General features: G+C 39.2%; 1 protein-coding gene across 1 annotated transcript; it reads left to right on the forward strand.

The window, feature by feature from the left end:
* Positions 1–1,544: 1,544 nt before the first annotated feature.
* slc17a6b (solute carrier family 17 member 6b) lies at positions 1,545–17,092 on the forward strand. The gene is made up of 12 exons (XM_079664065.1): positions 1,545–2,079; positions 3,429–3,684; positions 4,602–4,720; positions 7,662–7,776; positions 9,163–9,250; positions 9,344–9,430; positions 9,826–9,968; positions 10,171–10,320; positions 11,124–11,256; positions 11,741–11,851; positions 13,126–13,253; positions 14,089–17,092. The coding sequence occupies exons 1-12, from the start codon at positions 2,006–2,008 to the stop codon at positions 14,428–14,430; spliced, it is 1,746 nt and encodes a 581-aa protein (XP_079520191.1). The 5' UTR covers positions 1,545–2,005; the 3' UTR covers positions 14,431–17,092.
* The last annotated feature ends 222 nt before the right edge of the window (positions 17,093–17,314 follow it).

Consider the following 17,314-nt stretch of genomic DNA (forward strand, 5'->3'; position numbering starts at 1 on the left):
AACGACCCACCCTGTCCCACAAGGTCTAGTGCTTATACTTCTTCAGTGACGATCCTGGCCATACTGTGGAGTGTAGCATGTGGTTTGCTGGGCACTTTTTGCATGCAGATGGGTGATTTGCAGTGAGTGTGAATTTAATACAGCTACACGTGGTGATATTGTGGTTTTGGGGAAACCCTCAGCAGTTGGCCAGAAGAATCACTTTTTAACTATTTAACTACTATGTGTGATATTGCAATTATTCTTTATTCTCTCCTTGTCAGAGCCTCAAATCGTGGGACTTAGGTGTGTCGACTGGGAAAGTTGGATAAGTTTTAATATGCATTTTCTAATACTGAATTTTTACCTGATTATTTAAATAATAGACTTTTGTAAACATTTGAACTTGAGGCCGCGTCCCTGTCCATCCTTTTATTCTTATCTGCATGACTTGTCCTCAGGGCTCGTATCCTAACCCCCTTTTATTATCGCAGCCCCCTCCCCGGTGGGGCAGGTCACACATGCATGCAGTTGTAGTGTGCAAGTGAAAAATCTTCGGTTTACCTAAACGTGATGAGATTTAAGCGGTGAGCCCAGATTAATGAAACACCCCTCCAAAGTCGCAGATGCATTATTCTGCTAAGCAGCATAGGAGATGCAAAATAAGGCAAAAAATGCTTTTTGGTGAGGGTGACTTAAAGAAAAAAAAGAACCAGAATTTATATGAAAAACATGATTTAGCAAAAATACCTGTATGAGTATAAAGGCAAAGATTCAGGTTTGCGTGTGACCACCAGATGGTGCCCCACACCAACAAATGAAAAAGAGACCCTAATCACCTCTCTTTTCTTTTTTTTACACTAAAAGCACATGTAAGCTATATTGCATATCAAAATGTCATAATCGTGTTGAGTATTACTATTACTTTAATGTATTTTATTAATATTGTCATTACCATTATTGTGGCATTTTTAGTATTTTGCTATTCGGCTAAAACAGTAATGCAGAAGGATATCATATGACATATCCTTAAAATCTCATAAAATATAAATATGTTTCAGAAATGATTCCGAAATGTAATGCATGCTTCTGTGGAAGGATGTGGTTGTCTGGGGGATAACAATTATTATGAATTATTGATAGATTCCTACATTGAGAAGAGGAGCTTGTTGGGGGGTGGGAGGTATTCACTCCTACTCATTTGGTTTCCATAGCACCGCCCTAGTGAGAGCTGCAGCTTTCATATATTGGGTTAACTGTACTTGTTCTAAATACGTTTTATTAATAAAATCCGAATGATAAAATGAAATCGAAATAACTAAAGGCCTTTCACATACCTCAAATCAACTAAGATGCAACATAAAGCAAAAATAAAAATGAACTATAAAACATGTCTTCTCTCTTTCCTATATTGTTTTATTAAATGACTAATACAGTAAGTTATATGTATGCATTAGCAATATTGTCTCTTTGGCCTGCATGTGTTCTGAGCAGCTGGCCAGATGTTGCACGCGGAGCTGCTGTAGCTGAGCACGACGTCAGATGAACCTGCGCGCACCACAGGAGCCACGATACTGCCTCACTCCCTCTTTGATTTATTGAAGCTACTCCAAACACCCACTTCTGCTTTCTTTGAGTCTTTTTAATTTGTCTACGCATTCTCTCTCTCTTTTAAAAAAAATTCCGGACAAATCCATAACTGATCTACGACGCCGACTATTAATTTCTCTCATTTTTTTCTCGTGATGGCACTTCGCGCGGCTACTGTACGCCAGACAGGAGAGGAGCTGGTGGTGGAGGAAGGCGCATGGCTTGTTTAATTCCTCCTGTTTTTTCGCATTTACGGTTTCATTGTTAAAAAATAAACTCGTAATTTTGGATCGTCGCCTCCCTGGACTCACGCTCATCACAACTTCGTTTGTTGTTTTCCTCGTAGCCGCTGCAGCCGGCCATCCTGCGCCTTAACATGAAGATTAAGCAGTAAAATAATATTTAAAAGAAAAAGGCCTAGACAAAGAAACTGGATATGGAGTCAGTAAAGATGAGAGCCACGGCGGGGGTGAAGGAATTTGCAGGGAAGACCCTGGGTCATATGCACAGGTAAGGGCGGGCATTTTTTCATCTCAGTGGGCGCCTTTCATTTTCCTTGCGTTTAAGAGAGATTGTTTGCATGCTTGATTTCATCCTAACACGAGTCAAGGTGGTGTGTAGATCTGCAGGTCACCCAAAACTGTTTTACAACTTATAGGGATGTCTAGTCACGCCTCTGCAAGTGAGAACAAAATTATGCAACCAAATGTGTGTGCGCGCGCGTACGTCTGTGCACGTTCGTGTGCATGTGAATGGTGATGGCAGGGGGTTTGGGTGAACATAGATGGCACAGCGTAAATGAAAACGTGCACGCAGTCAGTGTGTCCTGGTGAAGGGCCTTTATCTATTAGCAGGTTAAACAGGACAAACGGCACGTCCAGTCGTGTATTTCATGTAGGCTAATGGTAAACCCTGTTGCCGGATCTCATATCAATATTAAAAACCCATCACATATTTACATCGACAGGATTTATCTGGTGTTTCCAGCTGTTGCATCTGCACTATATTTAGAGGATTCCCATGTGTCCTTCAAGCATTTCAGGGGCCTCTCTGTACTATATTATATTCCTTACAGTCTGGAGCAGGCCATCATTCATTAATGATTTTCACTCTTGTTTGGATTCAATGATCCCTCAGATAAACGCATTTCTTCTACACGTATTTTCATTAGGCCTTTTTTTTATTGCAATTCATAGATCAATTGCATTTTGCAAGCATTTTAGCGAGAATGTTTTACCCTGTATATTGGCACTTTTTATTTGTATCCGTTTGCAAAAAACGGTTGTATGATTTTGCATCTAGTAAATTTTGCCTACTGTGAGGCCAAAAAAGGCGACTGTCGTAGATTGAAAAAGGGGGATTTAGAGGGATGCCCACAGTATGCAAGCTGGCTGCTGTTCGGTCTCGTGAATGCTAATGAGTGAAAGTGAGAGGATGCTGCAATGCGGTAGGCCTACAGATATGTTCGCCCGGTACAGGCTAAGTTTGTTCGTTTTTTCCCTTTATTTAAATAGAACAACGTATTTTCCTTGAAGTCGTTGGGTGTTTTTGAGTCATCTGCCCTGAACCTTACAGATGAGGCTCCTTATGAAATACAGAAGGCCTCTCTCCACCAGGCTTATTTATTATGGTGAATGGAAAAACTGCCTTCTGCCTTTTCTTGACTGACAAAGATAAATCTCAGATAGACACACACAACACCCAATCACGTCCATAATGAAATATTCATACAAAATGGAAATAAAAAAGGGCCCTCTTTGAAAAACAAAAAAACAGTTTTACATGTTTGGGTTGCATCATGTCATATGATGAAAATATATCAGGGGAACTTCTAGACTGTCCTCACCTGGCTGTTGCAGGTTGATGGAGAGGAAACAGAAAACTGGGGAGGTGATCGAGCTGACAGAGGACGGCCGGCCCCGGGAGGCCGCGGAGAAGAAACCCCCGCTGTGTGACTGCAACTGCTGCGGTCTGCCCCGCCGATACATCATCGCCATCATGAGCGGCCTGGGCTTCTGCATCTCCTTCGGTATCCGGTGTAACCTGGGCGTGGCTATAGTGGGCATGGTCAACAACAGCACCATCCACGAGAACGGCAAGATCATCATCACAGAGGTGGGGCATCGGTAGCCTGACGTTAAAGCAACGTAGAGTGCCTCAAAACACCTGACTCTTATTTTATCAAGAAAGAAAACCAAAACGATTTCCTCCACACATGAGATAAACAATATGTAAGGCCTATTGTTTTATTATCAATAAAACAATGCACTTAAATGGTCCCCCAATATTCATGGCTGATCTTTCAAAATATAAGATTTGTGCGTAAGAAAACATTAAATACGCCTAAGATTTGATAACATGTTGGGCATGTTTTAAAATCTCGTCAGTGCGTCGGAGCTGATAATATTTTATGTTTCAGTCTTTGATTAGGCCTAATATGATTACATTTATAAAGAAAGAAATGCATTTATGTATCCTGTGTGAAACCCCCTAATAATCTATGTAAATAATTGACGTTATTTCTATTACAAATGTTTATTGCAGAGTATTTTTTGCATATAGCAAACAAGTTAAGACTTATAGCTTACATCTTTAAAAAAAAAAAAAAAAAACAGGTCCAAATGGGTTAATTCACCACAGCCTATAGGCTATATTACAATAAATATGTATTCAGGTTTATTGGATGCATTGAAATGTTTTCTTTGTGTTTAGGCCAAATATTAACCAATAAAGATATTATTATAGGCTATTCATCCAACACCCAGATATTTAGTTTCCCCCACCTTCGAGTTCTTCATTGACAGTGCAGAACACGTGCATGAACGTGCACAGATCAATGTCATCTGATCGAAATAAACCATTGCAGACCTTTTAATAAACAGGCCTGGCTAAAGATCAATACATTTATATAATACAGATTTTTCGTTTAATCTTAAATGCAAACAACAGTAGGCCTACACCAGAGGTCATTTAACAATATTCAACGTCAACGTTGCATAGTTTTCACTGGTTTTGTATTTCTGTTGTCTCAGAAAGCCAAGTTCAACTGGGATCCGGAGACGGTGGGTCTGATTCACGGATCTTTTTTCTGGGGCTACATCGTTACACAAATCCCGGGAGGATGGATATCCTCCAGGCTGGCTGCAAACAGGTAGGTGGCATACCCCATGAATTACCATAAATACAACACCGAGACAATCATTTGTCAGATTATAAAAAATATTCACTACCATTTTTAGCCAATTAAGCCAAATGACTGAGATACCTCTTCCTTTCTGACACTCATTCTTTATTTATTTAAAAAATAATATGAACACATTTTACACTTTGGAACGGAATTATTGCAGAACATAAGATAACAGCCAAGGCCAGACAGAAAAAATGGCGGCGGTCTTGAATTGGATGACGAATTTACAGGCTTGGTTTGATACAGGCAGCAGACAGTCAACTGCTCTGAAGTGACGCAGAGCTGCAGGGGGGTGGGGGCTGTCAGGCTCTCTGCCACCTGTTAATGAGCTCCCTGGAGGGGGACCAGACCCGGTCCTGTCGCCAAAGGCTTTAATTCACATGTGCCAATGAGTCATCATTTTTCTTTTACCAAGCTTAAATATGACGGTTCACGTTGAGGCTACATAGGCTACAATTTTCTCATTTAATAATTATTGGTAACAAAACCATAAACGCAAAAAATTGTTCCGGTTATTTTTCTTGGGCAGACTAATCGTAAAAAAGGCACATAGCCTATTATTTAAAAATGTATTATTATTTAAAAAGGGCAGCCAAACTAGCCAGTTATTATTAGCTGAACCCCCTTCCTTTATAGGCATTATATATCACCCTATGTTTAATTATCTGCGCCCCGGTTGTCCTCATCTTGTTGATTGACACGAGAATGTAGTTGAATCCATTGGTCTCGTGCCCAACAGTACTCTCAACCGGATTAGGGTTTGCCCCCCTGCAGATGAGAGGGGCGGGAGAACGTGACAGAAATGGGAAATAGCTCCCTTCGTGCGACCTCACTTGCTCAGCTGCTCCCTCGCGACACCAAAGGAAGAACAAATGATCGCGTCCTTCTTAAAAAAAAAACATACTTTTATTTGCCTTAAAGTTTTTTTTAAGGCACACACAGCCTTGATTTGTCAGATAATAATAAAAAAAAAGTGATAAAATGCAAATAATGTAAAAAAAAAAAAAAAAAAGGTTGCTAGGCGACACATGCGTTTCCTATCATGGGCCTGGAACTCCCTAAAAACATTTTCCTGGATGGGCGTGGTTTTTCAGGACATGGGTCAAATCTAACCGCTATAATACTTTCATTAATCATAACTTCTTTGTTTGACATTCGATTGCATTAAGGCTTTATGATATCTTTCACAGTAGACATTTGAACATACACAATTGCTAATCACCACTTTCATTGAATTTTGGATGATTTAGTCAACTTTGTAACACCCACGCACACACGCACGCACGCACGCACGCACGCATGCACACACACACACACACACACACACACACACACACACACACACACACACACACACACACACACACACACACACACACACACACATAGCCTACTCTAAATGTGTGTGTCCCCCCCTCATGTGCCCAATCCCCCCATGTGAATCACACCTGGCACGCACACACACACACACAACAATTTGACACATGTCAGAATCAGAATCAGAATACCTTTATTAGTCCCACAGAGGGGAAATTTGCAGCGTTACAGCAGGAAAGAGCCACAGACAGCTTAGTGTTGTATATCTTACATGCGTTAAAAAAGTACTAAGTTATAGTATAATAAACAATATGCTAAAAAAGTACCAAGTTATAAATAATAAACAATATGCTAAAAAAAAAGATGAAAAAGTTACATAATTGTCCCGCTCTTATGTGCTCATCCCCCCACATGGATCACACCTGGCACACGCAATACATGTTCAGTGTCTATTCTTTGTATATTTACTGCAGTTTTTCATGTATACCAGTAGTCTGATACAATATTTACAGTTTGAAAGGGTGTTAAATAAAATGTGGTGATGATTAATCGTTTTTGTGTTAATGTAATATCAGTTCAAACAGAACCGGTCGAAATTTGACCGCGATCACCAAAGTAAGGGGGGGGAAACCGAAGACAATAGAAGGGTTAAGCTCCGTGACCATATCTGAAAGCAGGTTGTCTAAGAGGCAAAGCATTGGCTTGTTTTATTTATAAAGCTTGAAAGAATAGACAAATAAGCCTGATAGGTAATTATACACAAATAATATCCATGTGTTTATTTGATGCATGGCAATTAGGCTAGCTGTGAAGGCATACAGAAAATAGGCCGAGTATTCCTTTTTCTTCTGTAATTTGTATATTTAGTCTCACAGTATATGGACATGTTCTGCCTTCTGAGTGCCTTTTGGGCTGGGCATCTATTGATGCAAGATTGATATCAGAATATAGACCCCCATCTGAGTAGAATTTTTGTTTTTGGACATCTACATTTCAGTGTATTTCAGCAAAATGTAATTGTAGGCCTAATAAGCACACAAAGGCCTTGAAATCTCTGCTTTCGGCTAACTAGGGTTAACCATTTCTGTGGGTTAAATACTGCCGGCTATAGCCTACTGTGTCAAACATGTAAGTTAACCCGGAATTAAGGTATCTTTAGGTTTAAAAATAAAAGTATTTTCCTGATCCAAATGCTTTCCACTTACCGAATTACACAATCAAATGTCTGCTTTTGTTTGACCTTGATTGAAGTACATTCTGATGCGTACTAAGGGCTCTTTTATGGTGATCTGATATATATTTTAATTCAGTTGCTACAGTTTTTAAGATGCCATTTATGCGTGCTGGCATGGCGCTCCTGATCTCTAGCAAGCAAGGCCATTCTTGGCTTTGGTACAAGGCAGATGATATAGTTATCTTTTATATTTACCTTTAAAAATAAAAAAAGGTATTTTTCATCTAATGTGATATTTCAATGCTCTTCTTTTTGTCAACATGGCACATTGCTGGAATAAGCTGCTTTATATCAAATGCTGTACTTAAAATATATGTCAAATGCTGTACTTAAAATATATGTAATCATTTTCAGGGTATTTGGTGCAGCCATTGTGCTTACCTCGATTCTCAACATGTTAATTCCCTCGGCTGCTCGAGTCCACTATGGGTGTGTCATCTTTGTGAGGATATTACAAGGGCTGGTGGAGGTAAGAGCAACATCTAAAGGTTTATTACAACATTTGAAACAACAACATCTTTCTTCTATTTATTAAAATATGTTGATTTATTGTATCCACGTAAAGAAAACAGCACTTTTCTCGTTATCAATAAATCATGAAAGCTACATAATGTGATGTTATCCATAGGTGAGATGTTGCACTAATACACTATACAAAGGGGCTACCTGCAGATCTTACACCATGAGAAATCAAGTGAAAGGCTGTAGCATGCACAGGATATTCATCCAGAGGAAATGTGAGACCAACTGTATTGATCCAGTCCACAACAGCTGAGTGTTTGTGGGATTGTCTAGCCTTCTATTTTGCTGTCACACTTGTATCCTGGAAACACAACAGCAAAGTGCTGGTTTACAGAGAAATGCAAAGGGAAAATGCTAAAAGGCAAAATTACACTAATCCTCTAGCTTTGTAGTGAAAAATGAGACCCAAACATTTGCCTGGTGTGTAGTTAATGTTCTTAAAATGTGTCTGTTATTGTGCAAAATGCAGAAAGCTGACACTACAGTTATTATGCAAATATGACAGACATAATAAAATGTATAGATGGAGTTTTTGTTGGGCATCATCAAGGACACAGGGAATGTCTAGCTGAGGGCTTTTCATTTTATTCCAGTGGTTGTGGACCCATCATGTAAAACTCTTGATAGTAAATAATTCCTTCATCAGTAGCACATCCTGTTTGAAGGCTAAGTGACAGATTTGTAAAAAATAAAATAATCTAATATCGCATTCACTGCTCTCCTAATATTCTTTTTTTACATCAGCACAGTTTGTTCAAATTAGTGGCTAATGAACATGTAATAGCTGCAGGCCTGCCTTGCTCCATGAACAGCTAATCAGGTCCTCTTTGCTCATGGCACCCTAGCAATTTGTTCATGTTAATTACAAAGGTGAAATGTTCATTTTTGTCAGTTATTATATCAGACACCTGTTTGTTCATGTTCATATCTTAAAGGGTATTCCCTCATAGATTGTCCCTACACCTTAAACTCAAATGCAGAAACTCTTCTTGAATGTTCACCACTAAAATGCCATTATAGTGTTTGGAAATGATCTGTAAAGTGATTCCTATTCATGAAGGGAATAAAAAATCATTTTCTTTACGAAAACACTACTGTCTACAATTTATTAATTGTGCAAACCTGAATAATTATTTTTAACCAAAAGCCAAAATGCCAAAATGGAGAGTTGACCAATGTCTTTAAATACTGTACATGCATTGGAAAACGGACTTTGTTATACAGAGTGCCTAACATAATAAGGAAAAGAACACATAGTTTAGCCTGCTTCTATTTTTATGTTATGTTTCTTAACCATTGATAAACACAGACTGTTGCTGTGTGGTGTGTTTAGGGAGTGAGCTACCCAGCATGTCATGGCATCTGGAGTAAGTGGGCTCCTCCGCTGGAAAGGAGTCGTCTGGCCACCCTCTCATTCTGTGGTAAATAGTTATTTGTTGACATATCCTATTGGCAATTATCAAATTGTGTAAAAATAGAAGTGTGACTGACTCCCTTGTCTCTCTCTCTGCCAGGCTCATACGCCGGTGCTGTGATAGCGATGCCTCTTGCTGGAGTCCTGGTTCAGTACTCAGGCTGGTACTCTGTGTTCTACATATATGGTAAGATTGATTGATGATAGGTGTGATACGTGTGTGTGTTTGTGTGTATCGTTGCATAAGTGAATATGGTGAAAAAAAGGTATTTATGGCCTATGTGGAAACATTTGTGGCTGAAGTGTTTTAGGCTTGAGAGTTTGACACTCAAACAGTCCAGTGAAAGTGAAACGGATTTATCCAGGCAGACAATGTATTGATTTTCTCCCCCACAATGTTTTGGTGTGTCAATAAATAACCCCCCATGTTTCTCTCTGGACTGGATGCAGTTAGTTTACGTGTCTCTCAGGCATGTTGGAAAGATCAGACTGACTAACATTTTCTGGGTGTGTCGCTGAGGTCAGAATCAGCTGCAGTACATTATTTAAAGTTCTGACATGTTATCTGTTTGCGACATACAGGATGCTTCGGCATGTTCTGGTATATTTTCTGGGTCCTTGTGTCTTATGAAAGCCCTGCTGTTCATCCAACTATCACGGATGAGGAACGCTGCTACATTGAGGAGAGCATTGGAGAGGGCAACAAGCTAGCGGGTCCCGCTGAGGTAACAACCTACATTTAAGGAATACCAAGAATTTATTCCACCTAACAATATTTATTTTCAACTATATGTGTTGTAAAGGGCACAAGAAGTACCAACAAAATACCATCTAGAGTTTGAATACATCACCTTTAGCTTGTTGTCAGATACAATTAATCATGTATATTTATTTGTAAAATGTAATCTTTGTTATAATCTTTTCCAGAAATACAAGACCCCCTGGAAGAAGTTCTTCACCTCCATGCCCGTCTATGCAATCATCGTGGCTAACTTCTGCAGGAGCTGGACCTTTTACCTGCTGCTGATCAGCCAGCCTGCATACTTTGAGGAAGTGTTTGGCTTTGAGATAAGCAAGGTGAGCTTAAAGTACAAGTCAGTGGACAAATGCTAAACACGGAGCAGGGACTGTGAGTGAGTGATACAGGATCGTTTCAAATCCATGTGACAAAACAATGACACAACACCAGTGCCAGACGATTCAGAGCTGAGCATGTGACACTTTGCTGTTGGAATGATTTATCATCAAAATCAATGTCAGTATAACTGGTGGCCTGTGATCCTCTCTTATGTACAGATACATTACATAACAACACCGCTTCACAAGAGATAGGCATACAATTGTTAGAGTGACTGCTATCACAAAGTATTCTACACCAAGGTTTTTTCTGTAAATTGCGTGGTTTGCCTTTAATAGGAAAATAAATATAAACAGCCAAATAATATTGATTCTTATTTAATAAACCCAATGTTACTGTTTCAAAGGGTGTAAATAGACTATGTGCAATGCGTGGAATAGCACATGTTTGGTTTAATATGTGGTTTCATATCTTTATAGACTAAAAGAGCAATAAACACTGTTTTGGGGAATAATAAAAGTGTTTTGAGTTTTCACTCTCAAAGATTATGCCAGTCTCAACCTATTGACCAAATATTGAACTTCACTTCCCCCTTTTTGAGTGCCCTCAAAAATTCAGTCACTCTAACAAGAAAATGTTGTGTCCATGGCAACATTCCCACAATGCAATTTGCCGGATTTTATAGATGTAAAAAAAACAGACAGGTCCTTCTCAGTGATGACACTAAATGATGAAACATTTCCGTGGTATTTCTGCCGCCGTGCTGCAGCTGAACTGGTTTATTTCCTGCTTGTGGTTGTAGGTCGGCGCTGTGTCTGCCCTGCCCCATTTAGTGATGACCATCATTGTGCCTCTCGGCGGCCTGCTGGCCGACCACCTACGTGCCAAGAACATCATGTCGACTACCAATGTCAGGAAAATAATGAACTGTGGAGGTGAGAAGTCTGAACCAAGGATGAAATACCATTTGTCCACACCTCTCTCTGCACAGTACAGGGTGTTACTTTCATAGTGTTGGATCCATACTGCTCTTTCTTTTGGATGCTTTTCACTGCCAAAGAGATTGTTGTTTTTATTTTTGTATCTGCTCAATACTTAGTCGACTCAATGATTGTGACTGTGCATTGATTTCATATCTGTCACCTACGTAATTGAGTGCAGGCCATGCATCGTGCTTAATTCAATTGGCACTGTGATGTCCAACAGCCTGTGGGCTTTTTGTGTGTGTGTGTGTGTGTGTGTGTGTGTGTGTGTGTGTGTGTGTGTGTGTGTGTGTGTGTGTGTGTGTGTGTGTGTGTGTGTGTGTGTGTGTGTGTGTGTGTGTGTGTGTGTGTGTGTGTGTGTGTGTGTGTGTGTGTGTGTGTGTGTGTGTGTGTGTGTGTGTGTGTGTGTGTGTGCCCTGCTGTATGTCTCTGTTAGGATTTGGCATGGAGGCCACATTTCTGCTGGTGGTAGGATATTCCCACAGCAAAGGGGTGGCCATCTCCTTCCTGGTGCTGGCAGTGGGATTCAGTGGATTTGCTATATCGGGTTAGTAAAAGAAACACAATCTCTGTTCAATTTCAGTCTTATGTATCATGTGATCACTGATGATGATTCATTTGACTGGATGTAATTTGTTATTGCCTTGTATGGTTTTCACAAAAGAAGGGTCTAAATAAGACAAATTAGCCACATTTGATATGTAGCCTCTCACTAAAAGAACGGTTGGTGTTATTGTACTGTTTCCTTTCATGCTTTGTAAAGAAAGTGAACAAGGACATTCAGAAGTGTTGATCAAATAATTGTTATTAGTTATTTGCCTTAATACATCCTGTATGTCTCCTGGCTGTAGCCTCATATTTACCACACAAATAATAATAATTACAGTAGTTTAAATCTTCTCATCTAACTTTTTGCAAGAAATAACAAGCATATTTCCCAAAATGAATTAATTACATTTAATTAAGTCTAAACTATCAGTACATTTCTGCCAATATTCCTGATCTAGTTTCAAGAGCAAACTGAGAGCATGTAGAAGTTGAGCATGTCGTTAATTGATGGTAGGATTGAAGGTTGTTTATTTATTTTATTTCTAGGATGGTTGACATGCATCTATGAGCGTGGGGATTATAAATGATTAAAACAAACATTCTTGAAATGTATGTGAATCTACATATAATTGTGTTTGTGTCACATATTTGAAAGTCATTTGTAAATATAATGTTGCAGAAGCAAGTACTATTGAGTGTTCTCTTCCAAATGCTATTTGCAACACTTAAATAACACTAGTATTGAGGCTTATCAATGTGAGCTTATGGTAACAGACTTCCTTAAAACCTCATATTTCGGATATTGTTTGTAGCATATTTTAACTGGTAAAATGAACCATTTGAGCTTTTTTTACTCTTTCATTCAACAGACCTTTTCACGTTTCACGCTCAGGTCTGTGACTCTGTGGAAAATCAGTTTCTTGCCGGTTGTTCCCGAGCCTTTTCCTAGACTGTTTAATAATTCAGTGTTAGCTATCTCGGGGGACTTGCCAGCAGGCAGGGTGAGGCAGATCTCGAGGACACTTACTCATGCAGGCAGTCAGAGTGGGGGAGGAGGAGGATGTGTGGCAAGTTGCTGCCTATTTCTGCAACAAGATGGTCCCCATTTGTTCTACTTTCATCTATATCGTCGTCCTGCTTCTGTTGCTTTTATAACTTGACACATACTGTCACAGTGTTTGCCTCAATTTGTGTTTGTCTGGCCTCGTCACAATTGAAGAAAGGGTCAAATGTACATCAATATTCTAATTTAATGTTTTTTTGCTCCATCAGGCTTTAATGTCAATCACCTGGACATTGCTCCACGCTATGCCAGTATCCTAATGGGCATCTCTAACGGTGTGGGCACCCTGTCTGGGATGGTGTGCCCTTTGATCGTTGGTACTATGACAAAGAACAAGGTAAGGACTTCTTCATTCAGGCGCACGACATGGCAGTGATAAAGACCCTCTCATTTTATTTGGGCCATCAAGTCTTCAAATCCCAGATAAGTCGGTACCACCTTAATTCAACTTTTTTTTTAACATTATAAGCAGTATACTGTATACAGTGAACATTTAGTTAATGGTTTTCAAACAGTTTTGTTCTCTATATCTTAATACACCCCGTTAAGACAGTATTATAGATCCATCTCAAAGCCGACAGAAGGACGGGACTCTGATAAATGTGTCAGCTACTTTAGCACCATGGATAGCGCCTGGGTTTTTTCAATAGGCCTTTCGGCAGCTGATAGTTGATAGTCATGGACTATAGATTTCAACTTGCAGAGACTTCAGTCAGATAAAGTTAAATTAATTGGGCAGAAAAGTATTTGTTGGGACCTTTTCAGCTATGAATTAAGGGGGCTAGTGAGAACTTGCAGCAGCAGGATGCTACACAGTATGTTGGGCGGTAATGAGGTCACCCAATGTGTTTTTAAACACCAAAAAGTTTCAATGTCTCTGGCACTGAGGAAAAATACTTATTAATTGTATTTATTTATCGGACAAGTTTTTCCTTGTTCGATGTGAGGGTCCAAGGACAGAGGGTGTCGTATTCATAATCTGTACAAACCGTAAAGTCCACTGAGACAAATGTAAAATGTGTGATATTGGGCTATATAAATACACTTTGATTGATTCAATGATTTATTGTTGGTTTTAGTTATATTTTGCCGCAATACAATAAATACAAACAATGTCCAGACTTTTCTTGACAGGGGTCAAAACCTACATTTTGTTTCCTTTCTCTCTTCAGTCTCGAGAGGAGTGGCAGTCTGTGTTCCTGATCGCCTCCATGGTGCATTATGGGGGAGTTATCTTCTATGGGATATTTGCGTCGGGAGAAAAGCAGCCGTGGGCCGACCCAGAACTCACCAGCGAGGAGAAGTGTGGCTTCATAGAAGAGGACGAGCTGGCAGAAGAGACGGGCGACATCACTCAGAGTTACGGTGCCTTCGGAGGTCCGCCTAAGTCGTACGGTGCCACCACGCAGGTGAACGGAGGCTGGGCTTCAGGCTGGGAGAAGACGGAGGAGTACGTCCAGGAAGAAGCTCAGGCAGGAGGCTACGGATACAGGAAGGATGAGGGACACTCCTAGACCAAACATAGATCCACTGACACATGAGTAGACTTATTTTCCTGAGTGTCCATCAGTTTAGTCATCAAAAAATATCAACAAAGGAAAAAAAACTACAATCCATTGTTGTATTGTTTGCACAAATTAAAAAAAAATCACAATAGGTATCAATTTAATGTAAAAATAACTAAATTGTGTAAAAAATTCTAAAGATATTTGATTAATAGAAATGTAACACATATGAAATTGGCAGTCTGTAAACGTATTATTATGCATATTGATAAAAGGTATATCTATTTGGAGTGCAATTGTGTGTACGTGTGAACAATCTTATCCCATCCGCCGAGGCTGTCCTCAGTGAAGCCTGTAGGGAAACATAGAAGCTGCTCATCAGAACCAAACCCTTATCTATCAAATTACAATACAACGTCCTAAAAGCCAGCCATTACAGTGTATAGATGTGTCACTGCACAGCGTCGTAAACAGAAACTAGACACTCTGTTGATGTAGATTGTACTGTATCTCTCCTGGATGCACTCAGAGTAGTGTGTCCTTTTTATGCACAATATGATGATTTTTGTTTTCTTATCACCGGCTTCTGTGTATGTAAATGTCCTTGACATGTAAGTGAACTAGTGTTGAGATTTGAGTGGCATCATGATGACCGTGTGGTTACACTTGCATATAAGGTAAATGAAAAAAGTGTCTGTCCAATGTGTGCTACATGTGATCCATTTTGTACCTGCGCAGTTTAGTGTTTGATTTTAGCAACTTCAACCCGACACATCTCAGCAGTGTAGTGCAAGAGTAAAGCTATCCTCATAACTATACTCACCTTAACGTCAGAAAAGTCTAGTCGTACCAATGCTGAAAGGAATGTCCTAAATAAAAAATATATGAGAGAGAGATAACTAGAAGACAGAACATATTTATAAGAGTTTTTAGATTACATTTAGACTAAGAGATTAATAGTCATACACAGCCTTAGTGAAGGGTTTGTGCAATGTAATGATTTTGGGAAAGTAAAGAAAATCCAAAATCAGAATGAGAGTCTTACTATATGAGAGGAGCAAACCCTTATAATGTAAATGAGAATAGGAAACATATATTATTTATATAAATGTGAAATATATGATAAAATGGATAAGAGAGATTTTAATGTTTAAGTATTTCTCTACCTAAAAGTTAAACAATCAAAACTGTTTTAACTCTACCAGAAATGTAATGTCCATATGAAATGTTTCATGGTCTTTAAAACTAAAGGTAAACTAGTTTAAAATATCAAATGACATACAAGTTGAGGTGAACAATCCTAAACAAAGTATTTGAATGTTTACATAAATCTATACTTTGCTTAACGTTTACCAAAACAGGAGATTTCTTTTATAGCTAAATACAGCAGGAGTCACAAATGAGTGCAATTTGGACAAACTGCCATTCTTCAATTTCCATTACAGCATGGGTGTGAGACGAGACATGTTATGATATATAATGTACTGTAATGATGTTTCTTCATGGTAGTGTGGTAATGAAAAGTGTTTGAGGCTCCTGAAAAGGAAGAACAAGCTGACACCAAATCTGTTTCTCAGTCTGCACTTACACTGACCAGGTCTGAAGGGGGCCAATTTATTTTTGATGTAACACTTGTCTGTGGGGACCATAAGTCAGCACTTCACAATATAGATGTGTGTGGATGTGAATTTATGCATGGAACAACGTGACATTTGTAGTTTGTCTTTTCTTTCTTTCAAACGTATTTGTCTTTGTCTCAGAAACTGTTACTGATGCTTCAATTTCTTTGCACAATCAACCAAAGGGGAATAGCAGAGCTGGGTTTTAGCTGGAAGTTTTTTTTAAGGGGGTACAGACCATCAGCGTCGAGGTTCCAGCGTGTGGACCATAAGTGTGCAGGTGGCACAACAACATTACTCAGTGTACAAAGCAATAAATCCATAGTAACAGTTCTGGTCAAAACATCATGAACAGTCATTATGTAATCGTTTTTTATGCATTTGTTTGAGTCGTGTTTTTTGTGATTTGTTACACTTGTAAAGAAAAAAACGTAATGTAAAAAATATACTAATAGAGTCCAACACAAACGTCTTTGACATCAAGGAATTTCAAAGAGTTTGTGACGGGGCTGCTCACCAGATGAGAATGATAAAAAGAGCTCTGTCCAAGAGGCAGACGCTCTTCTTCATGTTTTTGTTATTGTTTTGGCGTGGTCCATTGTGTCCTGTAGTTTCCTCTCTCTCTCTCTCTCTCTCTCTCTCTCTCTCTCTCTCTCTCTCTCTCTCTCTCTCTCTCTCTCTCTCTCCCTCCTCACTTTTAAGTTTGATGAATGTTCTCCAATTAGTGTCTGGACCCCCCTACTTAACCACACGTACCTCCACCCTGAGTTCATTGTCAGAATAGTCATCGACATTAAGGATGAAACCTAAACAGGTGATTCCACATTTTCAACAATGAAGATTGTGCAACCTGAAGTAGTTAAACGTTTCCTGTTTTGTGCCTCTGAAGTTACAGTGTGATTCTATGGCTTCTGTTGCTGTGTAAATGGAGAGGTTTGTTGGTGTCCAAATGAAATACTCAATATCCTTTTTTGATAAAAAAGCAAGCAAATCTGTGTGTCCTGAGTATTTGTGTTGATACCAAAGACAAGTAAAGTAAAATGATTTGTTCAATGGTCACTCTCTTTCAGCTCTGTGTTTGGTCTCTTTCCTAATTCCTAAAGGGAAAAACAGTATGTCTTGTATGGTGCTTAATGCTACACTATGATCACTGTCATTGGACACAAAATCTACAGTCATCGAATGAGCGAGGGCAAAAAAAAAAAATACATTTATTTCTATTCTGTTTTGTGTCTTTAAGCTTGACAATAAAACATAATGCTTCATTTACCAGT

This window comes from Notothenia rossii (genome assembly GCF_949606895.1).
Source record: "Notothenia rossii genome assembly, chromosome: 2".
Classification (NCBI taxonomy): domain Eukaryota; kingdom Metazoa; phylum Chordata; class Actinopteri; order Perciformes; family Nototheniidae; genus Notothenia; species Notothenia rossii.